The 27930-nt window shown below is 42.5% G+C and overlaps 1 protein-coding gene across 5 annotated transcripts in view; it reads left to right on the forward strand.

Moving 5' to 3' along the window:
* Nucleotides 1-27930, forward strand: part of LOC115578680 (retinoic acid receptor beta) — a 390811-nt gene that overhangs the window by 326573 nt on the left and 36308 nt on the right. For all 5 annotated transcript variants that reach the window (XM_030411757.1, XM_030411754.1, XM_030411755.1 and 2 more), the window contains 2 exons: nt 10208-10368; nt 21324-21500. In XM_030411757.1, coding sequence (XP_030267617.1) covers nt 10208-10368; nt 21324-21500 — 338 coding nt within the window. The remainder of the gene's footprint in view (nt 1-10207; nt 10369-21323; nt 21501-27930) is intronic.

A 27930-nucleotide genomic window follows, 5' to 3' on the forward strand; every position in this document is an offset into this window, starting at 1 on the left:
TGCATGAGTTGTCCAGTGTGATGTTGTCGTGGAGCGATGGGACAGAGGAGGCTATGGAAAGCAGGTGTGACAGGAAGGATCGACCTTGGGGGATGATGCGGATTGCATAGTTGAGTTGGCCAAGCAGCGAGAGAAGTTGACATTTGGTGCATTTGTGCGCCAGGAGGAAATTTAAAATGATTAAGGAAATCCGGTGTACTTTTTCAGTGGTCAGGGATGCTTGGAGTGAAACGGAGTTGAGAGTAATGCAGAGGAATTCCAGGGATGCGCTGGGGCCCTCGGTTTTCTCCGGGGAGAGAGGGACTCCGAGCTAGTTGAAAGCGGAGGTCAGGGTATTGAGACCGTGTGACGGGGGAGAAGAGGATGGCGTGACTGTAAGGTAGTCGTCTAGGAGGTGAACGATGTAGGGTAGTCTGTATTTGTTCAACAGGATCCAGCAGAGTGCTTCGGATAAGGAATCGAATATTTTTGGGCTGCTTTTGCACCCAAAGGTGAGGCGTACGGCGAAGTAGTATGCGCCCTTCCACTGAATGCCGAAGAGATGCCAGAAGTCTGGGTGGATGGGAATAACTTTGAATGCGCTGCTTTAGCCAACCAAGCTCCTTGGCCGGCTGTACTGATGAGGGAGATGGTGTGATCTATTGTTGCGTAGTGCATGGAAAAGTCTGGGCTAGGGATTAGGCTGTTGATGCTTGGGACTGGGGAGCTGTGGGGGGATGAGAGGTCTATGATAAGTCTCTTTTTCAACTATGTCGGGCTGGGAGGTGGCGATGGTTGGAGGAGGGGCTGTTGGGGGCATGCTGTGGAAAACGGCAGGCTTGTGGTTAGTATGGATGGAGGTTCTGGGTAAAGAAGCTTGAGGAAGAACTTGAGGGTGCAAGTTGTGGTGGGATGTGATGGGGCGCCGCACAGGTCGCAATTAAGCGAAGCGCGAGCTGAAAAGACACAGCCCCAGTAAGTTCCTTGATTGAATTGATGAAGGCGGCCGGCAGCTTGGGAAGCGAACAGAATATGGTATGTGTAGAATCTATTGCCCCCAAACTGCAAGGCCAGGTCGAGGACCAGAGACATATAGTTGTCCAGCTCTTGCCTGCGTTCGGAGAAAGATGAGCAGATGATGTCGCGGTACAGGGAGAAAGAGAGGGTGAACTCTACTGCAGTGAATTCTTTGGAGCGGGTGGACAGGGGTTGCTTGAGTTCAATTGGACCAAGTGCAGTTTGTAGTTCTCTGGGGATATGAGGGTTGCAAGTGGACGGATGTATTAAGTGGGCGAGATCAACGTAGTTACCTGCGAGAATCTGTTGTCGGAGAGTGGCTGACACAGGAGATGGGCGAGAGGAAGCAACTGGGCGTACTGGAGGTAGTGCTGTGGCTAGAGTGAAGTTATTGTAAGTGGGGGGATAGGTGGGGAAAATCCAGGATCCAGTTGTGGGGGGAGTTGTGGATAAAGCAGGTGCGTTAGTTGGAGGACAAGGAACATGATTTAAATATGGGTGATGGGGAGGGTAGGGGTAGGGTTGGGGAGGGAAGGGGGAAAAGAAGAGACAGGAGGAAAGTAAGGGTTTTGGCTGGTGGTGCTGCCGAGGACCGTTGTAGTGGGCGCTCTGTGCGGCTGAGGCGGTCGAAGTTGGAATGTGGGGGCGGTGGTAGCCGGAGGAGGTGGGACGGGGAAGTTAGGAATGAGAGAAGGGTAAGGGATGATGGGATAGGAGACTGGAGGAAAGTATGGGTTTTGGCTGACAATGTTGCCGTGGGCTGTTGTTGTGGGCGCGCTCTGTGCGGCAGAGGCAATAGGAGTAGGAATAATAGATGAAACAGGAGGGACAGGGAAGTTAGGAATAAGAGAAGAAGAAAGGATGCTGGGATGAAGGGATGCATGTGCTTGGGTTGTTTGGAAAGTGTGGGGTAAGGAAGAAGATGTATTAGGAGCGAGAAATGCAGGCTCTGGTTTCAGTACGACCTGGGCTGGTGAGGGAGGTTGAGCTGGGTGCATGATGATGTCATCGGCGCTGCAGTGGGCGCGAGGTTGTGAACCCGGAAGTGGCCGTGGAGTTCTGCGAAGTGGGATGTTGCACTGCTGGGAGTTGGTGAAGAGTTGGAACAGCTTCGCCTTATTGTCGGTGCGGTGGAAGATTCTGTTCTGCTCTGTAAGGGCGCACTTAAGACGAACGACCGTCCACTCTGAGATGCTTGGAGCCGCGGGACGATCAGCGAGACGGCGAGGTGAGGCCGGGTCGCAGAGGCTTCGCCCGAAGCGGCTGGAGGAAGGAGTGCCGGTCGGATGCCGGGCACGAGATCGTCCCCTGGAGCGGTGAGGGGGAGACGGGCGGATGGTGCTGGAGCCGCCGGTGGACTGAGACAGGGAGCACCTGACGACGTGGATGGTTGAGCGGGTCCGGGTTCGCTGACGAGGAGGGATGACAGGTGATGGAGAGGACTCGGGGATGTCGTCAAACAATTCACTGTCTGACGGGTTGAGTGAGATTTCGTTCTCCATGGTTAAGGTATTGCTTTCTTTTTGTGTTTCGGTTTTGACGATGTAGAGAATTAGTCAAAGAGGGAGTGAACGAATGAGGTGTGCTTAAATATGTTTTGGGCAGAAATGAGATGAGTTTGAGGCGTGGTCTTTGTTCCCGAACCTAGTTATAAAACTTCATATATTGTTTTTTGGTTTCTGGATGTCGGGTAGCCAGTAGTACAACTTGAATTTAGTTGTTGTTAGGGGAAGAAAGAGGAGCTGGAATTTCTTCCAGAGAATTGCAGTTTGATTACTTATTTCTTTGAAAACAATGACTTTTTCTCCCAGTATGAAACTTGTGTCTCATACATATGCAAACATATTGATTGCCCTAATCATTAACATCCGCCGAAGCCAGACCACTTTTAGAATAGGCGATAACAGACAGTGTGAGTGCAGCAGGTATGCTCAATGCTCATTCACTGATGTTGCTGTGCAGAGTAAGTGTTGTCATAATGTATTTCGTACCGTGAATATTTTTGTAACTGAAAATGTCACAGCAGTAACTACACATACACATACAGTATGTTGTGTACTGAGTTTCATTAGTAAAGCTGTTTTAGCTCTGCTGATGAGATGATGAAAAATATACCATACAACCAGGGGTGGACTGGCCATTGGGCATACCGGGCATTTGCCCGGTGGGCCGATGGTGATTTTGGGCCAGGCCTTTTTTTTTTTTATTTTATTTTTTTTTTACTAATGGTACTAGTATTAGTAATGGTATTAATCATGATACCTATTGGTACACAAAACTGGTAGCTCGGCCCATTAGTCATGATTGATTCTGGGCTGGACCAATTACAGCCGAGGGCCGATGCCTTCCCTCTTGGCCCTCGGCTGTCAATCAATCAATCATACAGAGAGAGAAGATCACGGAAATGGAGAACAGCACTCAGCGGAAAGGAGGTGCGGAAAAGAATTGAGCTAAAAAGAGACAAGCCCTTCAGGCATTTGCACAGAAGTTTGCTGGTGGCTATGGCGGAGCTTCGTCTTCAGCAGCAACAGCATCCGAAGCGGCCGCAGGTAATGATGGCGGAGGTGGCCGTCAGGTGGATGAGGGGAAGGGGAGGCAGAGGGAGGAGAGACCCACCGCCGCTGGTGCGAGTGGAGGGGAATCTGAACTTCAGGTAAGAAGTGATGAGCTGCAGTCTACCTGGGTCAGATATGAATCAAGTTTGGATGTAGTTTATTTTCGTTGTGCTTGCTAACTCTTAACACAGTCAGTTACAAGTTTAGCTAGCTGTGCATGCTAGCTAGCAGGCTGGAGATGTTTATGCTGATGGCCACTGAAAAGGACATTCTCATGTCACTGGACTCCGACATGGTCAGTGACAGGGTAGCTGAGAAGAGTGAGCTGTTTTTGTAGCCTGATGAGGTAAAATAAAATTATCAGAACACTCATAATGTATCAGATAAGATTAGATTAAACTTTATTGTCATTGCACAAAGTACAGTCCAACGTAAAAGTTTTGCATCTAACTTGAGTGCAAACAAGTAAAGTGCTCAGAAAATGCTTATATTAGAATTAATTAGAATTAGTGCATCTTAATAGGTCTTAATGCATAAGACACTAGGTGGAATAAAGATAAGAATGAGGTATTGTATATATGGGACAGCTGTTTTCTTCCAGCCTTAACCTTTCACTGTCTCTTATAGGATGCTGTCACTCATTTTTGGAAGCCTGCCATAGTTTCCTCTAAGTAAGTACTGTATAGAATACATGATTCAACTGTTTTTGAAGATACCAGTACTGACATCATCTGAGCAAGTCCATCAGGTATCATTCTTTCTCACCTTTCTGTTTGTCTCCTTTAACTTTTTAAAGGTTGCCATGTTTGAGGAAATGTTCTGTGTTGCTGTGCTGAGTTTTGCTGCTGTGGAGGTCTAAGGTGACTATTTATTGATGTGGCGAGTACATAGTCTGTGAAAATATCACTTAATCACAGTCTGTCATGTATACATTTTAATATTCATCTCATCTCTGTTCTTCTGTGTCCTATTTTTCAGGATCCCATCATACATTGTTCATCGCTTGTTCAGGAGGTTCCTCTAAGTAAGAAATGTATAGAGTATATGACACAACTATTTTCCCACATTTTCCTAGATACCAGTACTGTGATCATATAAGTAAGTTCAGCAAGTGTTCTTCTGTTTCTGTCTCCTTTCACTTTTTAAAGGTTGCCATGTTTGAGGAAATATTCTGTGTTGCTGTGCTGTTTATTGATGTGGTGAATAAATAGTCTATGAAAATATCACTAAATCTGTCATTTATTCATTTTTACATTCATCAATGATCATGTCTCACCTCTATTCCTCTCTGTCCTAATTTCAGAATCCCATCATATGTTGTACATTGTTCAGGAGGTTAACTAGACCAAGCAGCCTTTTGGTTTCTGCTAAGTACTGTATAGAATAATGGGACTGGGAAGATGGTGTAGGTTTAAGTTTATTAGACAAGTACATATACACCAACAAGACAGTGTATAAGCATTGTCACAAGAAAGTTTGTTTTCATTCATAGGCTTCATTGTCTTTCCATCAATACCTGGTGGGCCGGTCTTGGCTCAAAATGCCCAGGCCGATTTTTTGCCCCAGTCCAGTTCTGCATACAACTAAGTAGTTTTAGCAAGTGGATACATTTTAGTAAGTTTTAAATATAGAAAGTTGATGAGGACCTGACCTAGTGACTCATGTCATGTGCTCTGAAAACACTACAGTTATCTTTTTTTTTTTTTTTTGTAGCGGATTTCAGTTTTTGGTAGTGTTGTGTTTATGTGTTGCCATTGTATAATTGTGATTGTTTCTTAATTTGCTTTATTTTTGTTAAGATGGAAAATATTTGCCCTTGTTGGCAACCATAGGTTTTTGTTTGTTTGTTTTGTTTTTTTCTCTTTGTCCTTTCCATATCTGATTTTATAAAGGACAATATTTGGACCATACTTGTTTTGGTTGTGTGCACTAGAGAGATGTCTTGCCAGTCTCTATTGCTCCAGTCTGATCCACCACTCCACTGTCCTCTTAATCTGCTGTTGCTGTGGTCAGTGACAGCAGTTTTTCTCTGTGGAGCAGCAGAGCTAAAGGCTCCATCAGTCAAACCCCTCCCATTGCCTCCACACTGACAATACAAAAACATGATGATAAGGTTAGGATCAATTCTATTGTCAGTGGTTTCATTTGACATTTTTGAAGATTATCATTGCCAGATATGAAGCAGAAAATACCTGAAAGTAAAAGTCTTTGTCCACAATCTCTTTACTTTGTTCCATTTAAAATCAGCCATAGTTATTATTCATCTGAATCCAATTTTAGTCGGTTCTAATGAAGTACTTAACTTGTCACTGTCAAAGTTTGCTTAATGAATTGTCTGATCACAGTGGATGTTGTGGAAATTACTCCCGTGTAATAATGGATATACAGATGTAGATCAAAATGTATAGAGGGATTAATGTTAGCACATTACTGCTGCCTGTCAGCAGTGACAGTACTTATCATTTTTCTGACCAAAACAATCGGTCTAATTCTCAGAATACACAAAATGATATTGACTCTTCTGTCATCATGATGCATTTAGATGGCCCCATGATGTGGAGAGCATGAGATGTGAGATGTGTGCATATATCCCAAATGTCAAAATTAAACAGATATTAAACAGACATAGCCCCATATGGACTGATTGATTTTGACTGATCTTGCTCTAAGACTGTGTATTTGAAAGTACTGAACTATTTTGATAGGATCCCAGTTCTATTAATATTTGTTTATCATAAGGGAATTGTGTTGATTTAGTTCATGTGTATCATGGAAGACTAGATTAAGGATATGAAGGGTTGTTGATAAAACAGATGGTATGTTTGAGCTAGGATCCATCTGGGGTTAATGCCTGATTATGGGGATTAGCACTATAACCTGTCAATATCATAACCCCCCTGACCATCAACACGCATACTAGCTGTTCAATGCTAGGTGTGCCAGATTGCAACTTGGAATATTCGCAAAATATTGAAGCATCTGGCCAAACTACAAGCAGTTTATTACAAGAAACACATCTTCCATAATAAGACCATAACAATTAACATCATTACAATACAAAGAACATCCATAATCACAGACCTGACAGGACGTTTTACTGTCATTTATCAACAACAGCCCAGTAATAATTGGTAATGTCTACATCCCAAATAAAGATGACTGATCCATTTCTCACAGATGTATTGCCCCCATGTCCATCAGTAATAACTTCTCATTAAAAATAAAGGCCACTTCAATTCAGCTATCAAGCCATCAGTTGAAAAAAACAAGTCCTCCGCAACAATAAAACAGTTCATGAGTAATTTGGTTCTTGGCAACTGCAACACCCAGCCACATGAGAATATTTATGCTTCTCACCAGTTCACCATTCATAAAAAACCCCCTCAGATCAATGTTTCAGCCTGTCTAACGGTCAATGTTTTTTCTCAAACACAGAATGTGGGCTAAGTTAATTGTTATATGTAGTTATTTACCATGGCAACCAGACTGCTGTTCTAGCAAGATCATTAGCATGGCTTTGTAATATGATCGATATTAGCATTGTAATACTTCTCTGCAAAACTTAATAACTAACTTAATAACTAACTTACTATAATGGTAATCCTTGATCTGATTTGCTTTGAATACACATTATCCCACCCGTTACATGAAGTATGACACATTCCTCACCAAAAGAAAGACAGTCATGTCCGATAACCTGCTAGCACATAATAGATAGATCTTGTGTTTACAGTGAAGTCTTCCCCTGGAAGAACACAGATGTTTTTCGTCCTATTCAGGACAGGGTAATCATGTACTTCATCCTATTGTCGAATTGCAGAAACAAACACTTAGAGAAATGAGCTTCACTCTCTTCTTGAATTTTTTTTTTTCACATTTGTTACTGTCAAAAAGTGAGTTCCATGGAAAATTTTTCGAGAAAACATTTTATTCACAAAGTAACAAAAAAAAGGTTTTCCCATGAACATGTTCACATTTATTTTTTCCACCTTTTCACAGATGTAAAAGAAAAAAAAGAATTAGGGCATCCTGATTATCCTGACAAAACATTTTTTTCCCCGCAAGATCAGAAGTCATAAACACAGGAGAGAAAATAATTCAGATCAGAATTTGTGATAAATTATAAGGAAAATCATGTCTTGAATTAGATTATTGTTTTGGTCACCTTGCTCCCATGAAAATGTATTTTGTTTGTGCTTGTAATGTTTTTTCTCTTTTTCTGTAATTTTCCTTTTCTGTTTTCCTCCAAGCGTAACCATGGCCACTTGACTCGATGACTTGCCCCTTTTGTTGAGCCATTATGTTTTGTCACCAGAGGTTTAAGGCTTCTTGGTAATAGTGTGTCAAAGATCATTAAAAGAGAGATTTTAAATAAATAACAATATCAAATTGTTGAACAAACTGTACTGTTGAGAAACGCCCCCGTTATTTAAGTTTCAACACAAATCAAAGTTCCTGTTTCTGTTTGGCTCTCTATAGCTATGTTACACCAGTATTGTATATTTACATGCCATACCATTCTGACCATACTTAAGAACAGTCAAGTAGGATTTAGTATTCATGTCAGCTTTCTAGTTGGAATTTCGATTCAGAGGTTTTGGGAAAGAAAATTTCAACAAACATTGCCGATGTCAGCAAACCACTATTTCTTGCAGTTACACAAACATAAAATCCAATATAAGCAATAAATCTGGCTCATTTTAAAGAAGCTATACATCATACATATACAAAATTTAGTTGGTGCTGATGTGGCTGTGTGACAAGTATTGCAAGCCATACAAGCAATTGTTTCTCACAGATTCTATAATACCTTCATGTACCACCACTGTTTCTGTGTACTACGAGTCAACCCCAACTCATTTCTTTTCTTCCATTCAAACATGTTAGCACAAGTGGGATCACAAGCTGGCATTAGTGCACAAATATGAAGGGTTTTATGGAAAACTAGGGCAGAGGATGTGACTGTTGTCAGCCAATGAAGGTCCCTTAGGTGCCTTAGTGCTGAATAAAGAGCCCAGCTGTTTCTCTCCAGCTCAATTCTTGTTATTTTAAAGGTTAGTGTGCTCTAATCAGAGACTTTTGATGTTGGGATGATCATGCTGTGTCATGAGTAATAAACCTCAGTGATTTCTTTGAGTCACCTCCTGTGACAGCAAGATGTGCACCTATTGAATCAAAGGACCCTGTGGACTCTATTCTCTCAGGGTGCTTTTCACATACAACAAGCAAAACAAACTGGGCATGGCAACGAAAGCTACAGCTAGCCAAGCAAAAAACAACCATTAGAATCCCAACTTGACTCAGAAACACTGATCTCAGTTCTATGAAAAGGAAGTAAGACACTAGGTTATATCAATAAGTAGCCAGGTGTTCCTACATACTGATCTATTAGAGAGAATCCTTTGAGTAAATGCCCATCCATTCACTCTTGTTTACTTCGGTTTCGATAACACTCCCTCTTCACCTTCTTAGATTCCTCGATCAGCTGGACTCTTTTTCTTTTGTAGTGTAGAGTTTCCATAGTTATTTCAGTTGTTCAACCATTATCTGTTGATAGCAACCAGGTAAAAAATGCCTTTCCTTGTTTTGGTTGTGCAATGGCATATGCCTTTGTGCCGTTGTACTTTTTCTTCTTTTTTCCAAGAAAAACCAAGCCCACTGGCAAAGGTCATGAAAGTGAGATGGACGGTGTAATTCTTCTAGAATACACCGATGTGATATTTTGGTTGTTTGTGATAGATGCACAGGAAACCAAGTAAAGGAATTTTCATCAGATAACTTGAACGGGTCATTTAGAAATTGAAGAATGATTAGGGTGAATTTGTAGGGTAGTGCATGTTGTCAAATAAGTAAAGTAAGCCCTGATTTGCTTGATAAATTGGTCAAGAATGATTGTGATTGGCTTGGTGTGTATGCAGAGTCTGTACATCCATCTCAAGCAACAAACTCCAATGCATCAAAGAACTTTTGAATTGGATAAAATCAGAGTTTTTAGTAGGTCATGAAAAAAGACAATCTTGTCATTTTTGCTTCTGTGCAATCAATATTTACTCCAGAATGATAAGTTAAGGCAAAAAAGGCCAGTCTAATAAAAAAAACTTTTACAAAACAAAATGGCTTAAAGTATAAGTATCATTAAATTAGATTATGAAGTAACTTTAAACAGAGTATTTTCCCCCAGATTTAATTCTGTTTCTGTCCACCTAATTCTTAAAATAAAAAAAGCCACTATAGACCTATGTCAGCAGCCTAAAAAAATACTGTAACACAATAGCACTAAGAGGTAACTGATCAAGGTAATTATTTGAACCTGGCCACAAATCACATAATCCATTTGTGACGCACTTTTTCACAGACGCTTGTTTTCTCCCTTCTTAAGACGTTGCCAGTGGCAGTAAGCTGTCAGAGACTGATTAAGCTGACTGTGGCTACAAACTTTTTGCCTTTATAAAAGGTATCTATTTAGAACATAACAACTTGCTGCATCTCTTAAAAGTAAGCAGAAACATGCCTACAAGCAGCAATGTATTGTTGTTTCTTAAGCTGTCTTTTACTTGTGTTTTCACTCCATCACCATCCAAATTTTCCTGGATGATCAAGACATTTATTTGAAAAGTAATTGTTGATCCTAATCCTAATCCCCTGTTCTCCTTCAGCTGTTCGAAATGACCGGAATAAGAAGAAGAAGGACAGCCCAAAGCCGGACCTGGTGGAGAGTTACGAGTTGACAGCAGAACTGGAGACCATCATTGAAAAGATCCGTAAGGCCCATCAAGAAACCTTTCCCTCCCTTTGCCAGCTTGGCAAATACACCACGGTGAGTTAACTGTCCTGTGGTGCAAGTGTACTTATATAAAGTAGATTAGTAAAAAGTGTTTGTGTTATGGGTCCCAGGGATGGGAGACCACAATAACAAATATATTGCTTGTATTAGCAGGTGAAGCAGAGGAATGAGGAAACAGACGCATCTTGTTTCTCTTCCAGATTGCCTCTCTGTGTCTGATTTATTTAACACCATGTAGCATGACAGTCACAAAAGCACAATGAATAATCTTTACCTCATCTCAGTTTTATGTAGTCCAATTTCACATTCTCCCAATTCAGCCTTTATCTTACTCACATCACTACTTCAGTCTCAATAACATACATTTTCTCTCATCTTCTCTTTCCTAATCAACACATATTTCAATGTATATCAATAAACAGTTTCTGTAAATACATTACATTCTCTTCGTCCATTTCACAGTATTAACTGGTTTAAAACACCATTTCATATAGTTTTACTGTCAGTTATTCCCACTTTAGCTAGTTTGAGTGCAGTCGCGCTCGGCACAAAATGGCGCTAGCGTGGGAAATCCGTTAAACATAATTAACTAATTTAAATGGATTACAAACTTTACACAAACACTCGCGCTAATAATATCTATCAACAGAACGTAACATCTCACGGTGCATTAACCGTTTACTGGCCTGTATAAAGCAGGTGAAGCAGTGGAATGAGGACACAGGCGCATCTTGTTTCCCTTCCAGATTGCCTCTGAGGACCGGGCAGCAGTTGCGCTCCCTAACCGTTCCCCGGAGCAACTCATGAGAACACAAACATTTTGCCCCCCCATTTCCAATATAAACGGAGCACCTCATTCAATACACAGCTTCTTATTGAACACACACATATATACAATAACAAAGTAATTGTGATGCTCATTAAATTAATCTTATCACCTAAATGTGGTCACCCTATTTTAGGTGTGCCACATTTGGTTGCCTTCTTTTTATATCAAAAACATAAAAGAGCTACAATATTTCTTTGACTCTGTGACCCTGTTCTGCCGATAGCGCCATATTCTCCTTTGATCAGATCTTGCAAACTAACTGTTGGGTGCACTGTACTAAATTTAAATCCCCCTCAAATGCAGCCAGAGAGAGAGTTCAGATGAACACCGCTGACTTGCCTCCTTGCCTCCTTGTCGACACTTCCTCTTCATCTTCTCTCAATAGCTATAGATTGGACATTAACTGAGATGGAAAGACAATAAAAGGCCTGTGTCATAATAGGGCTGTGCAGCTAACACATCATGACTTACAGCTTCCTCTGGTGAGATGGATCTGAGATGGTCGTAGGTTTTTTTACCTTGGTGTTTATATGATGCAACAGCAAAAAGGGAAGTAAGAGAGAGATTGCAGCTGCCGTCATGAAACCCTCATCATCAGCCAGACAGCTGCCTATTAGTCAAGCAGACATGTAATGTTTTTTGAAATTTCTGAATTGGAATAAATACAGCTAATCCAGCCGGCATCATTATCTGCTTCAGGAATTCAAGATGCAAGTGTAAGTGACAGATTTGTGTGTTGATAAGCGACAGTACTAAGCTGGGTGTTGAGAATTGATGTCAGGGTTTGCAATGGCTTTATTCCTCTTGTCATCTCACAGTTGACGTCAAGGTTGAGTTCTGTGCCATCCCCGAACCTCCCTCAAACCCTCTAATCCTCAAACCATCAAACCCTCAAACATGGGGCCTTGTACTAAACTAACAACCCGTGAAAGGCCACATAGCGTGGGGATGCTAATTCATGCAAGACCTTGGAGAAGAAACTTGTCATTTAGACACATCAGACCCTTGCTTGTCCAATCCCAAAGTGGCCAACCCTGTAAAGGACACTATATTCCCCTCATCTGCCTGACAAAACCTTGCCCCATGGGAAGTTCTGCACTTGTCATGACTCATGTGCAAGAATTGGAGGTCATACAAATGTGAAAGCTAGTATGTGAGGCTGCAAACCCTTGTTCGACTGAGTTTTGTGAAGGCTTTGACAGGAAAGCGGTTGGAGCTGCAGGACAGCTGATGGGTGGATAGCAAGCAGAGATAGCGGCAATTTGATTGACACGTAGGCATGGCAGCATTGTGCAGGTAGCTGACAGCTTCTAATGTGTTTGTTTTTAAGGTGACGTACATATAGACTACAGTCGGCGGGCGTGTGCTGTGATTGACACTGGCGCTCGACAAACATTTCAGTGGAGAGGCACAAAGGGGGGGTAGGATGTTTAATGATTTGCTGGTGCTAGTTCTATAAATCTCATGACACCTGTCAATCATGTAAAACACTGTTGTATACCAAGATAAACACTTGGCAGCCCTAACGTGCGATAATGTCTCTCTTGTTGCAGGGAAGAACATTATTTAGTCATTGACAATAAACTTTGGAGCTGAGATGGGTGAAAGATGCGAAAATGGAGAAAATTGGCATATAGCGCTGTACGCTGCACACAGTGCTGCTGCTGCTGTAATTTCACTGTATAGTGAGCTTGCATCTCCATAACTCTTTATTTTTCCCCTTGCAGTCTGAATACAAAACTGTAAATCGCTGAAACCCTGCTGTACTCCACCCTCATCCCATTCTCTCTCCTGTGAGAGACTTCTTGATTTGACAAAATAAATAGTCTGCATTGAGGCATTAAATCCTCAGCTGAAAAGAAGGAGGACAAAATAGCAAAAATTTTGCTCCCTGGTTATGATACAAGCCAGTGTTTGCCATTTGCAGCAGTTGGGCCTCAGATAAAGCCTTAATCTGGATCAGTGGTAATTATGCTTGCTCAAAGCCTGTGAGAAGTTCCTCATTATCACAAGTGATTGGATCCTGACGTGCCTTTTGAATCCTCCTCGTCAGAAACACAAGAGGCGCTCCCGTGCCCCTAGATTAGGTTAAAACTCCAATTATGTGGTGAAATATTCAAATCCTAGTCTGCAGTTATTTAGGAGTTCATTGCTAGGTTAGCAGAAATAACTGCGCGAGTGAGAGGGCTTAGCTCGACAATGAATAATGCTTCATTGACAGTGATGGTGATGAAAAACGAGCATAGCAGTTTCAAAGACAAAATAAAACATTAACAATCAGCAGAGCTCTGCTGGGCTCGGCAAGGTTCGGTGGTCTCCGGTGGGGCCCGGTTGGGCCCGACGGGGCCAGTGGCTGCAGACGTTGCACAATACACAGCCCACCCTGGAGATATTAGTCACATTACAGTTTGTCTGCCATCACTATCCATCACCGGTTCTTGCTGCTCTTACTGCCTTCCCCCTTTTGCATCTGTACACAAGAGCCTGCTGATGGACTGCATATCGTTCATTTCTGCACTGCCAACTTCTTTTCTAATGTCGCAACTTGTCTAATTTGTTTGGATAAATGTTCTTAAATTAAATTAGAATTCCCTGGCAACTTCCTTGTTTCACTCTATTGAATTATAGGACTTGTGTAATTGACTGAGATTGTGGGGGGGTGGGGGGATTAAAAACAAATCCAACTGCAAATTATCTCACCCTCCTCCCTCCTCAGCTCCCCCTTTCGCTTCCCTTTTCTTCTCCACCCAGAGGGAAGAGCAAGATAAGTTGCTTTAATATTAGCCACCTCCAACCCCCGACATACGTGTGTTGTGCAAACACGCTCTTTCTTTCTCACACAGTCACTCACACACTCAGGTCTCAACACCTCCTCTCCCCATCAAATTGGACATCAATCCACTGAATGTGCATCCGTAGTGCTGTTGTGTCGACCATAGCTCGTTATCTATGATTTAAACATGGCCCTAATGTGCCTCTCACTTAACCCCGGATCATATTTAATGATCTCTCTGTCTCTCTGTCTCTCTCTCTCTCTCTCTCTCTCTCCATCTCTCTCTCTCTCTCTCACTGCTCTTCTCTGTTACCGCCATCGCTCTCTCTCTCTCTGGGTGACCACACAATAGATTATTTCCTCGTGACAGTGTCCAGCAGCCAGCAGCCATGCTAACTGCTTCACAGTAAGAACCTCAGGAGGATCGACGTGCTGTTGAGCAGAGGGCCACACCAGCAAGCTAATAGAAACGCTATACGTATTTACAATTGATTTACAAAAAGAAGCAGGTGACAATCCTGACCACTGTAGTGAAGTGTAAACTGTAAAATCCTTTTGTTCAAAATTAAGTTTTTATGATAGCCCAATTTTACACCATGCAGAAAAAGCTACAGGGCAGACGTAAACATCCAGCTCAACCCTAGCAAGTGGAGCATTCACTATACCAGGTGAACTATACTGTTGGGAGCCACATTTTAAGTCATTCATTGTTGATTTTAAAATGGACTCTGAACTGAACTCAGTGTCCCAGAATTCCCCATTCTTCACACCTAGGTGCAAAATTCAGGTTTGAGCTACTATTGATTAGGGTGACAGACCCCTCGCTGATCAGGTAGTTAAAACCCCAGCGCCTACATTGTTCTCACTCTCTCACTCGACGCCCTCAACTTCTTCAACTTTGGATCTTCAAGGGCTCCTCTCCACCTCCGCCCACGGGGCTGCCTGCCCTAAATATCTCTTCGTTCTGGGTCCAACAAGCTGTAGAGAGCTGCAAGCAGGCCCAAAGAACTTCTCCTCACTGCAGCGACACAAGGTCCTGCGAATCTGAGGATCTGAGGAACACGGAGCAGGTTAGCACCAAGCTGCTATCCTTGCAAAGGAAAGGAGCGACCAGTTTCCTCCTCTGCCGACTTTCATCAACCTTGCACAGCAAGAACAACATTGTTCAACATTGGAACCCCAAGCTTCTCCTGCAACCACCAGCACCTAACGTTGATCTGGGCCTAGATAGCAAAGCATAGCACGGCTAAGCACAGGACTTTAACTCTGGTTGATGTGATGCATTTGTGTTCAATGTGTTTGTTCACTGTTGGTGTTATTGTGACCTTAAGTCAAGTTATTGGTAGTTTGCTTCACACACACACATCCCTTGAGCCTAGAGCATATCACACCCACATGTGATATCAGTGACCACCATTGTTTCTTTGTTCTGCCAGACACACACACACACATACACACACACACAGTACAAGTCAGTTAGATTGTGTTCTTTCCATCTTTGTGTTAAATAAAAGACTTTGAACCTTCTTGCTGTCTATTTAATATGGTACAAGAGTGAATGTCGCCAACCTCTACACTGTCACTCCAAAATCCTTCAACCATTACTAGCTGTTATGGTAAATTTGGTTGTTGTTATTAAGTTAATTATTAACCAGAGTTATAAACAGTTCAGTACATTTTTATGAGACTGATTTAGTAAAATTGCTATCTTTTCCCTTCTTCAAGGGTGGTGCCCTGAGGTGATCAAATGCAAATTGGATCATTTTATTTATCATAATTAATAATTATCCCAAATAATCATTAATTATTATTGATAGCCAAATTTAACCTGAATTTCCCTTTTGTTGTTGCATAAACACTCCTTAACTGGGCCTCGTATAATGCAAGACTCAATATAAATGGTGCCCGGTGTGAGGCAGTGTACCGTTGGCAATCATTCATAAATGTGCAATATTAATTTCAGCATTATTTGAACAATGCTAAAATTTAAGATTCACATCTTGAACCATTTAGCCAAAAGTCTTTACATTTAACCACTAGTCTACTACAGGAGTAGACGTTGATTTGTACTTACAAACAATTACAGTGTGATGAGAATTGATTTATCAATCAAATTATAACCCATTTGATTAACCAAAACCTTTTACTTTATTAAATGCCCCTTTGAGCCATTGCTAATGCCTCTATCGATTCAAGTTGAAAGTGCTCTGTAGAAATTCTGAGAATTTCAGTTCAGCATTTGAATATCCTGTATTCAATGCATTGTAGTCAAGCTGTTGGTGACAATTTATGTGTTCCTCGTGTTAATCACAGCGTGCCACCGGCTCTGTGATACAAAGAAGTTTATACCTGGCTGTTACTGCCTTGTATTTCAGCCTGAGTTAGAAGCAGAGCCAGAGAGAGAGCCACAGCGTGCTACCAGCCTCGTGAAACACAAGTTTTGTAGGCTGTTTCTACCACGTATTTCAGCCTAAGTCAATTTCAAGAGACAATCGTCAGATTTTTTTTTTTTACTGCCCTGCATTCTAGTTATTGCATGTTTAAGGTTTGGTAAACAAAGTTATGCTGTAAACTGTGTTTATCTTTATTGGCCACAATCTGTATGCCCAGAGTCACTAGATTGTGCCACAGCCACCCCTCCTCCACAGGAAGTTACCCTATGGTGTAGGCCAGCACACAATTTGGTTAGGCTAGTGTACTTCCCACAAGCTACACTACAGAGTGTCTGCCAAGCAACACAATAGCCATCCAAACTGATAGCTGTTAAGACAACTTGCTTAACAATGGAGAGCCCCTGTGTAGAGCAATTTATTTCTTCCTTGGCACAGAGTGTAAAACCTGGCTGGCCTGAATTCATTAGCAGGTTAAATCTCATTGAGTGCAATGAAGAGATAGAGATTCTACTTAAGGACAGGTGTGCTGCGCAGACCACACCCAGAGGCCAGTGGTTAAGATGTTTGCTTTTGATCTTTCACAGGCAAACCAGCCTTGCTGTTCAAAGCAAAACAACCCTAGAGCAGGAGTTAGAACTCGTTAGAGCGCATAGTTCTAGTCTCCTCCATGAAGTTCAGACAGCTGATAAGAAAGCCATGCGCTATTTAGATGACCTTCACTCAGCAGAGTTAGATCTTTGTTCATACAAGGAGGAGGTGTTAAGACTTAGGTCATAACATTTCTCCCCACCACAGTCATTCAGCCAATGTGATTCTGGTTACTCCGATTCACACTCCTCCCTTGATGGAAGGTCAACTCCCTCTCCACTCGGAAGATGTGAACAATTCTCAATGAAGTCAGTTCCTCAACCTCCACTGAGAGACAGAGATAAAAGTAACATGACTTCCCCTCTTCCTGAAACAGACAGTGAGGTCAAAGGTAGTTTATCCTCACGAAGATATTCTACCCACTACCCCCAGTCTCTGATGCATGACACCTTCATCAGGGCCCCCCCTCTGAAAGGGGGACCAGATCACTCCAGGAGTGCCCCAACTCCTTTCTGCACCTCCATGAGTGTGATAACAGCTGGCCTGCCCCTGCCTCTCAGCTAGACAGAACTGCAGCATGGGATGTCAATGTCCAAAGGAACGCTAGCTTAGAGGGCCCCCGTTTTAAAAAGCTTGAGTCTATGGCTAGGGACATCGAACATTTTGAGCCAGACAACTGTGATCACCATGTTGAGAATTATCTTAGTTCACTTGACCATTGTCTAGCTGACTTGCACCGTGCAAACCAGAGGGAGAAAGTTAAACTTGTGGAGAAGACCAGCTCCAAAGCTGTAAGTTCTTACAAACACAACCTCCTAGTGTCAGAGATGACTACAAGGAGCTTTGTCACGCATTGAAAGAAGAATTCTCTTCTACTGCTGATGAAGCCACAGGAATAGTTGCAGCCATCCAAGTAAAACATTCCTGTCGCGAGCACCCCAGAGATTATTACATACGTGTTTGGCACGCTTACTTTCAGGACAGGAATGCACCAGGCTTAGAAGAGAACCCTATCTTCAAGTCTTTGTTTGTGAAGAACCTTCACCCATGTATATGCCTTCACGTTGAAATGAGCACACGTCAAGAGAACCTCTCACTGAAGGAGCTAAGGAAGATGACACAGGATTAGGGTTGCCAACTGTCCCTTGAAAAACGGAATCGTCCCGTATTTAGAAACAAAGTTACGCGTCCCGTATTGAGCTTAAAAGGGACGCACTTTGTCCCGTATTTCCGTGAGAATCAAAATGGTCTTTAAAATGTCAATAGAATCAATAAATGACAGGGCGGTTTTTTTAAGTATTTTTTTGGCCTTTTATGGCTTTATTGATAATACAGCTGAAGATATGACCTGAAACAGGGTGAGAGAGAGGGGGAGTGACACGCAGCAAAGGGACCTGGGTCAGGGCATTTTATATGAAAAATTTACGGTAATCTTACTGCCAGCCCTCTCCTGCTCTGTGACCAATGAGCCGACAGCACACTCACACACGAGAATAACAATGTAGAATCCGGCTCTTCTCATTGGCCGAGGTACTGTTGCTTGCAAGAAGCCACCGGAAGACAAGAGACTGAGGCAACTGGCAAAACAATCCAGCATGGCTCACAACGACACAGGTTCACAGGATACTGCAGACGGTACTCCTTCTACCATGAGCAGTACTGTTACTCCCTTGAGAAAAAAAAAGAAAAGGCTGCAAAAATACAGACTCAAATGGGAAAAAGAAAATATGATATACAGTATATATATCAGTATTTTATGGCCAATTCTGACCTATAGAATGAAAAATCATCCGACAAAGATGTTGAATTGATGTCTTCTGGAAATGTCTGCTCGGTGGGAATGGCATTAATAGGATCAATCTCACAATTTCATTCACCTCTTACTGGCATGTAGTAACTCTGCTTCTCTTATTAAAGACCAAATAAATTATTTCATTAGTCTGGTATAAAGTCATTGTTCTGTCTCAGAGGGTTATCAACCCTGACAAGAATAAAACACAAATTAATATCACATATGACTTAAAAGTTAAAATCTTTAACTTTAAAAACTGTATTTCTGCTCATCGTTAAAATTTCTTTCTTCTAAGTTTTGATATCATATTAATTATTTGATGCTCTATTTTCTGTTGTGGCTTGTTGTGCAAACCAGCAGGGATTTGACCCAAATGCAGAGGTCAGCATACTCCTTTATCTGAAGTAACCATCAGTCGGAAACAACAACAACTCCCTACATTCAAATGTATAAAGCAAAAAGCTCAAACAAAATAAGTCACAACTAAATGCTGTGATTTTAAACGAGTCATGCCAATAATATTGGCTAAAATACATAAACAGAGCATGTTTCTCTGTCTGTACATTAAGTTTGCTTTGTGCTACCAAGTTCATTACAGCTTAGATCTCCTCGAGTTTGTCTGGAGACACCAAACCCTCTTTGTCAATGTCTCTTTGTATATATATAAAAACCTATGTATCGGTCAATTACAGCTGCGTTCAGGCTTTATTCCATCTCTCCTGAGGCCTTTGAATCATTCTGTGCACATTCCTCACATATCACAATATGTTTCTGCAGGACCAGACAATGGCACAAATCTTTTGATGCTGTCAAGAGCACTTTACATGTAGTTGTTTATTGTTTGTTTATATCTTTATATCTATCTTTGTTATATTGTTTTTTTATATCTCTGTGACAAAGAACCCAAGGCATTGATCAGATCCTCAAGTACTCTAAATCCCAATCTGACAAGTATTTGTGGGATGAGCAGGAACAAATCCAATCCATGGAGACCCCACCCCTCAACCCAGAGGACCTGAATGATCCACTGCCACTATCCCTACTGTACACCCAAACAATTCCCCAACAGCTGCTCATCCTCTCTATTAGTCTGTACACATTTGCAAATTATAATATATATATATATATATATATATATATATATATATATATTATATATATATATATATATATATATATATATATATATATATATATAATATATATATATATATATATATATATATATATATATATATATATATATATATATATATATATAATATATATATTATATATATATAATATGCTTGAGTAGCATATTATTATTTTTATGCAACACAGCGCAGTACAACAAATAAACTCGTAATCTTGTATACCCTTTTCTACAATGAATTCCACTTAGTGGATAATAAGTGGGCCAGCTTATTATCACAGTAAGTAGGAAAAGCACATACAAATAACATTAACAATGGATCTGTTGTATTCATGGGTCCCAGCATGCCTTGACAGTATGATGGTAAGCCACCATGAATACAGCCTCAGCAGCTTAATGGAATTTGAACTTAGTTATATACATCTGTGCTTTTCCTGTGCGTTTCATGTAAACATTTCTTTAGAGAAAAAAAGCCAGAACCTGAACCTGGCGTAAGCACTGAAGCTTTAAAAAGCAAAACAACCAAAGCCCAACACAACACCCACAGGGCTGTGGGGATCTGTCTGGTTCAGGTTAGGTTGAATTCCATCACCATATACTATCATTTCAGGCACTCTCGATGCTTTTATTTATATTGTATATTGTTAATTGTAAAGTGTTATCATAACTGATTGAAATGATGACCATAACTACATAAATAAAACAAAATAATTGAACAGATTTATCTTTTAAAACAAATCCTGTTGAAAGTTGCAGAATGATTTCTCTTGGTAAATATGAAAACAATTATCAGTATACTGTATATCACAGATGAATAACACCAGCTGTCATTTTTAATCAACAAACTGATCTCACCAAACTCACCTAAGTTTACACATCACCTCTATGAGGATAAACTCCAGGCATTCACCCTTCTCTTCACTCTTAACTCCCACAATGCCTGTCTGTTCTCACATACCTAACTTTCCTCGCTTTCATCTGTCATTTCCTGTCTTGCTTTCTCTCTTTGGTGTCCTACACCACATTTGCCTCCACTTTTTCCTCTTTCCACAAAGTGCAATCTGTGGCTATGCCTTCATTGCTCCCTGGCTTTCACCCATCCTTGCTCCCCTCCAGTGTTTAGGTTCTGGACCATATAGCTGCTTTAATTGCATATCTGGCTTCAAACTGCTCCTTGCTTCCTGTCACAGCTCTGTTTCTGCATCCCATCATTGCCAAAGGATTCCACTGACACTGCTGTGCTCATTATCGTAGGCCAAAGCCAGCCGAGCATATTCATAACAAAAATCTTGCCAGTCTTTTTGAGAGCTCAGGTCTTATGGAGCCTACTTACTATATATAAGTGTGACACATACTGTATAGAGCAGAATGAACAGGGTGCACTGAGGAGATCATTAGCAGCAGCAGTGCAATGACAGAAGTAGCTGCCTCTTCACCTGACGCCCTCCTCCCTGTTTGGGTTTGTATGTGTGTTGCAGAACTCGAGTGCAGACCACCGTGTGAGGCTGGACCTGGGCCTGTGGGACAAGTTCAGCGAGCTGGCCACTAAGTGCATTATCAAGATCGTGGAATTTGCCAAACGAGTGCCTGGCTTCACAGGGCTGACCATTGCAGACCAGATCACGCTCCTGAAAGCTGCCTGTCTGGATATTCTGGTGGGTGCTCTTGCCCTAACCCTGGTCGAACAAACTTGGTGTTAAGGGGATTAAATTCATATTTCTGTTGTTAAAGTTGACACACTGTGGTGTATTTTTTCCAAGATGGTAGCAACCTGTTTCCTGTCAAATTGTTTTTTTTACTAATGCTGCTAACTTAATATACCTTAAATTATTAAAATGTATTATAGTATGCAATACACTCATAGAAATAAAGACAGTTTTAAATGTGCTTTAAGATTTCCTCCATAAAAATCCTCAGCTTGGAATAATAATTTGTGTCTGATATGGTATTACACAAAAACATTCCCTTATGTCATAAAAAGCTCTTAAATTACATATACTCCCCCAATAAGAGACCTTGAAGATATTAATTTTGGAACCAAAACTTGCTAGTCCACTCACAGTGCAATATATTTCCTAGACGTTTCAAGTTTCCACATCAAAATTGTATAAATTGCATTTTGGGCATTGATTACTCCAAGCTCTGATGACATGAAAACATGCATGTGTGGAATTAAGAAATATCAATGAATGGGAAAACAGACTCTGCACAGTAAAGCTCAAACAAGAAACAGATGGGCCCACTTAATTTTAGGGTACACTAAAATAACGTAATGAGCCATAATTTGTGCAAAATTGTAAATTAGAAATATTGTCTTTATTAGACAGCAAATACAATAATATCCTAATAAAAAGCTGTATATGCCATGATTTGTATCAAATTAGTTAGTGTTCATCATTAGAACATTTTCAAAAATTCTGTTATATGTTTTCTAACTAATCAGTCCAACAAGCTTTTTTTTTATTTACCAAAATAGGTAAAAAAAAATAAACGAAAAGTGTAAATGGTTATACCTTAATTATTAACTATACAGCCAATCAGTGGCGTGCACAAACTTTTTGAAGGGCAGGGGCGAAAAGAAAAAGGGCACATACAGCGCGTTCTCGCCACTGAAAAGGGCACATTATGGCACATTATGTCAGGGTTGGGTTAAAGGGAAGACTATGGAAAGGGGAAGGTGGACCCAAATGCAGTTACACGAGAGGCAAGGATATGGGGAAACAAAAAGCGAGCTTTATTTTAAAGACAAGACAAAAAACAGAAGCAGACAAAAACGGGGGCAAGAGGCAAAGTAGCAACCAAAAACAGCAAGGCAAAGTAGCAACTAAAAAGCAAGACAAAGTACAAAGAAAAAGGCAAAGTTCAAATCAAACATGAAAACTCAAAACCAAAACCTACCATAACGGGACTTGAAGAACATGGACAAGAGCATGGACGTAGACAGGGGCTGACAAGAAAACAAACAATGACCAGACAAGGAGTGAAGGGAACACAGAGACTAAATACACAGACACTGGTGACAAGACGAGGAACAGGTGAGGTTGACCAACAGGTGAGATAACGAAGGGGAGGAGCACATGAGAACATGAAGGGAACAAGGCAATAGACAGAGGGATCCAGAGGGAACATAGGAAAATACACAGTAGAACTTAAAGGACAAATGAGGGCATGGAAAAACAAAAGACACAAGACAAGATACAAAGACATGGAAATTAGACACAAGACAAAATCATGACAAGAACACAACAAACAGATCTACAGTCATGACAGTACCCCCCCCCCCCCTCAAGGGACAGCTCCAAGATGTCCCTCAAAACATAAGTCCAAGTGAGGCTGGAGGGGGTCTGGAGGAGGGCCAGAGTCAAAGTGAAGTCGGGAGGGTGGAGGGGGTTCAGGAGGAGGGCCAAGGTCCAAACAAACAGGAGGGTGGAGGCGAGGACTGGAACCCACTGGAGGCCGGGGACGTGGGCTGGGGCCCCCTAGATGCCGGGGACGTGGACTGGGACCCACTAGAGGCCGGGGGCGAAGACAAAGACACTCTTGAGGCCGGATCGCTGGCTGGGAAAACCTTCCTGGGTCTTGGCCACCAACAGAGGTTTGCAGGGAGCTGGTGGCCTGGGAGCTGATGAACGGTCACTGGCAGCAGACGACCTCGGCCGGGCCTCCAACCGAGGAGCTGGCACTGGACATGGCACGGGACTTGGTACTGGCCTCGGCCGGTCCTCCGACCGAGGCGCAGGCGCTAGACTTGGCGTGGGACTCGGCCGGGCCTTCGACCGTGGAGCAGGCGCTGGACTTGGCGTGGGACTCGGCCGGGCCTCCGACCGAGGTGCAGGGACTGGCCTCGGCCGGTCCTCCGACCGAGGAGCAGGGACAGGCCTCGGCCGGGCCTCCGACCGAGGGGCAGGCTCTGGACTTGGCGTGGGACTCGGCCGGGCCTCCGACCGAGGGGCAGGCACTGGACTTGGCGTGGGACTCGGCCGGGCCTCCGACCGAGGGGCAGGCACTGGACTTGGCGTGGGACTCGGCCGGGCCTCCGACAAATGGTAGGAACAGGGCTCGGCCAGTCCTCCGACCGAGGAGCAGGAACAGGCGCCGTTAGGGCCGCCGACTGAAGGCCACTGGCAGGTGTCGCCCGGGCCGCCGACTGAAGGCCACTGGCAGGTGGGTTGGGCAGCCAACATAAGAGGGCAGCCAACATAGGAGCTGGGAATCGAGCTGAGGCGTGGTCTGTGGCCGGAGCTGAGGCATGGTCTGTGGCCGGAGCTGAGGCATGGTCTGTGGCCGGAGCTGAGGCATGGTCTGTGGCCGGAGCTGAGGCATGGTCTGTGGCCGGAGCTGAGGCATGGTCTGTGGCCGGAGCTGAGGCATGGTCTGTGGCCGGAGCTGAGGCATGGTCTGTGGCCGGAGCTGAGGCATGGTCTGTGGCCGGAGCTGAGGCATGGTCTGTGGCCGGAGCTGAGGCATGGTCTGTGGCCGGAGCTGAGGCATGGTCTGACGCCGGAGCTGAGGCATGGTCTGACGCCGGAGCTGAGGCATGAGTTTGGGCTGGGGCCTCAGAGCCTGACTTCAGGGAGCCAGGACGTGGACGGGCTCGTCGCTTTCTCGGTGGGGGCATTTTGTAGGCCAGGCGGTGTCCACAAAAAGGGGAGACTTCAGCTGAGGCTGGAGCTGAGGCATGAACTGGTATCTTGGCTGTGGCTGTGGCGTGGGTTTGGGCTGGTAGCTTGGCTGTGGCTTGAAAAAAAAGGTTGCTAGCAGCGATTTGACGAGCCCTGCTAGCGGGGTTGGTCATAAAGTCCTGGTACCAGTGAATTACTGCTAAGCCATCAACTGCTGGTTCCATTTTAGGGTCTGGTCATTCTGTCAGGGTTGGGTTAAAGGGAAGACTATGGGAAGGGGAAGGTGGACCCAAATGCAGTTACACGAGAGGCAAGGATATGGGGAAACAAAAAGCGAGCTTTATTTTAAAGCTGAAGACAAAAAACAGAAGCAGACAAAACGGGGGCAAAGTAGCAACCAAAAACAGCAAGGCAAAGTAGCAACTAAAAGGCAAGACAAAGTACAAAGAAAAAGGCAAAGTTCAAATCAAACATGGAAAACTCAAAACCAAAACCTACCATAACGGGACTTGAAGAACATGGACGAGAGCATGGACGTAGACAGGGGCTGACAAGAAACAAACAATGACCAGACAAGGAGTGAAGGGAACACAGAGACTAAATACACAGACACTGATGACAAGACGAGGAACAGGTGAGGTGGACCAACAGGTGAGATAACGAAGGGGAGGAGCACATGAGAACATGAAGGAAACAAGGCAATAGACAGAGGGAGCCAGGAAAATACACAGGAGAACTTAAAGGACACATGAGGGCATGGAAAAACAAAAGACACAAGACAAGATACAAAGACATGGACATTAGACACAAGACAAAATCATGACAAGAATACAACAAACAGATCTACAGTCATGACACATTATATAGCTTAACTATCTAGACTAACTAGACAGACTTCTCAAGTTAGTTTGTAGTTAGGATCAGCATCCACGAGAACTGTGTAGATTCAACATTGGTCTGTGAAGAACACAAAGAGACATGGATGTATGAAGGTAATAAAACCCTAGGGGGTCTGGGGGTCCTCCCCCAGAACATTTTCAATTAAGTAGATGCCATTTCCTGTACTCTAGTGCATTTCAACACCATATTAGCACCAGATAATCCAAACTGGTTCTGTGAGATATTGTTCTGGCTCAATATAAATCAAAAAGGGGCCCAACATAAAAGTCATTGCAACAGTAATGTTTCATAGTATTTCTTGGTCTTAATAGTCTTCTGGAGTTTAGTGTGTTTTCTTCACCCAAGAGGGCTCTGTGATAAAAACACAGGGAATAATACCCATTTAAAATATTTATTTGACACCTCAAAAGAAACAAAGTATGATGAAGCATGGACATGCAGTGGCTTGCAAAAGTATTCAGCCCCCTTGAATTTTTCTACATTTTGTCACGTTACAACCACAAACGTAAATGTATTTTAATGGGGTTTTATGTGATAGACCAACACAAAGTGGTGCATAATTGTGAAGTGGAAGGAAAATGGTTCATGGTTTTAAAACATAAAAAAAAAAAAAAAACTGAAAAGTGTGGCGTGCAAAAGTATTCATCCCCCGGAGTCAATACTTTGTAGAACCACCTTTTGCTGCAATGACAGCTGCAAGTCTTTTTGGGTAAGTCTCTACCAGCGATGCACATATAGAGACTGAAATACTTGCCCATTCTTCCTTGCAAAATAGCTCAAGCTTAGTCTAATTGGATGGAGAGTGTCTGTGAACAGCAATTTTCAAGTCTTGCCGGAGATTCTCAATTGGATTTAGGTCTGGACTTTGACTTGGTTGTTCTAACACATGAATATGCTCTGATCTAAACCATTCCATTGTAGCTCTGGCTGTATGTTTAGGCTCGTTGTCCTGCTGGAAGGTGAACCTCCGCCCCAGTCTCAAGTCTTTTGCAGACCTTAACAGGTTTTCTTTCAAGATTGTCCTGTATTTGGCTCCATCCATCTTCCCATCAATTCAGACCAGCTTCCCTGTCCCTGCTGAAGAAAAGTGTCCCCACAGCATGATGCTGCCACCACCATGTTTTATGGTGGGGATGTTGTGTTCAGGGTGATGTGCAGTGTTAGTTTTCTGCCACTCATAGCATTTTGCATTTAGGCGAAAAACTTCAATTTAGGTCTCATCTGACCAGAGCACCTTCCTCCATATGTTTATTGTGCCCCCACATGGCTTGTGTCAAACTGCATGGCTTTGTTTCAACAATGGCTCTCTTCTTGCCACTCTTCCAAAAGGGCCCAATTTGTGGAGTGCATGACTAATAGTTGTCCTGTGGACAGATTCTCTCACCTGAGCTGTGGATCTCTGCAGCTCCTCCAGAGTTGTCATGTCATGGGCCTCTTGGCTGCTTCTCTGATCAATGCTCTCCTTGCCCGGCCTGTCAGTTTAGGTGGATGGCCATGTCTTGGTAGGTTTGCAGTTGTGCCATACTCTTTCCATTTTCAGGTGATGGATTGAACAGTGCTCTATGAGATGTTCAAAGCTTGGGATATTTTTTCATATCCTAATCATGCTTTAAACTTCTCCACAACTTTATCCCTGACCTGTCTGGTGTGTTCCTAGGGCTTCATGATGCTGTTTGTTCACTAATGTTCTCTAGCAAACCTCTGAGGCCTTCACAGAACAGCTGTATTTATCCTGAAATTAGATTACACACAGGTGGACTCCATTTACTAATTTGGTGACTTCTGAAGGCAACTGGTTGCACTGGATTTTATTTGAGTGTATCAGAGTAAAGGGGGGTGAATACTTTTGTACGCCGAACTTTTCAGTTTTCTATTTTTAAAAATGTTTGAAAATCACGTACTATTTTCCTTCCACTTCACAATTATGCACCACTTTGTGTTGGTCTATCACATAAAATATACTAGTATTTGGTAATGCATAATTGGTAACTTCACAGACAGCTTGCTATATTAGCCACCTACCTCACACAGCAGTAGGATGCAGGGTTGTACCTCAGTCAGTATTAAGCCCCCACTAACATGTGACCATTTGAGAGAGAGAGTGTCTAAAACTGAATACTTAGATAGATGGAATGGATTTATTTTACCAACGGGGATGTGTTCTTAAAACTTATGTTACCATCTATCTAGTAACTATCAATTTATTCCATCATTTACTATCAATTTATTCCATCATTTACTAAATACAATGAATCTAACTAAAAATATCTAGAAAGTTTATGAGCCCATCCGCCACTGGCACAAAAAAACAAAGCAAAAAAAACAGAATAATATGGGCTAATGGCCATAACAAGTGTATTGAACATAAACAGGGTTTAACTTGTCGACACCATAAAACGACTCTGGGAAAGCTTGCATGCCTTCATTGGAATCAATATTCTCCATCCAACAGCAGCAGCTTAGTGTGTTTTTCCACCCAAGAGAGCAGTTGTGTTTTACCAACCCAGAGGGCACTTAAGCACGCGTTTATACCACCCAAGACTAGAGAGCAGTTTGTCATGTT

The sequence above is a fragment of the Sparus aurata genome, chromosome 3 (assembly GCF_900880675.1).
Source record: "Sparus aurata chromosome 3, fSpaAur1.1, whole genome shotgun sequence".
Classification (NCBI taxonomy): Eukaryota; Metazoa; Chordata; class Actinopteri; order Spariformes; family Sparidae; genus Sparus; species Sparus aurata.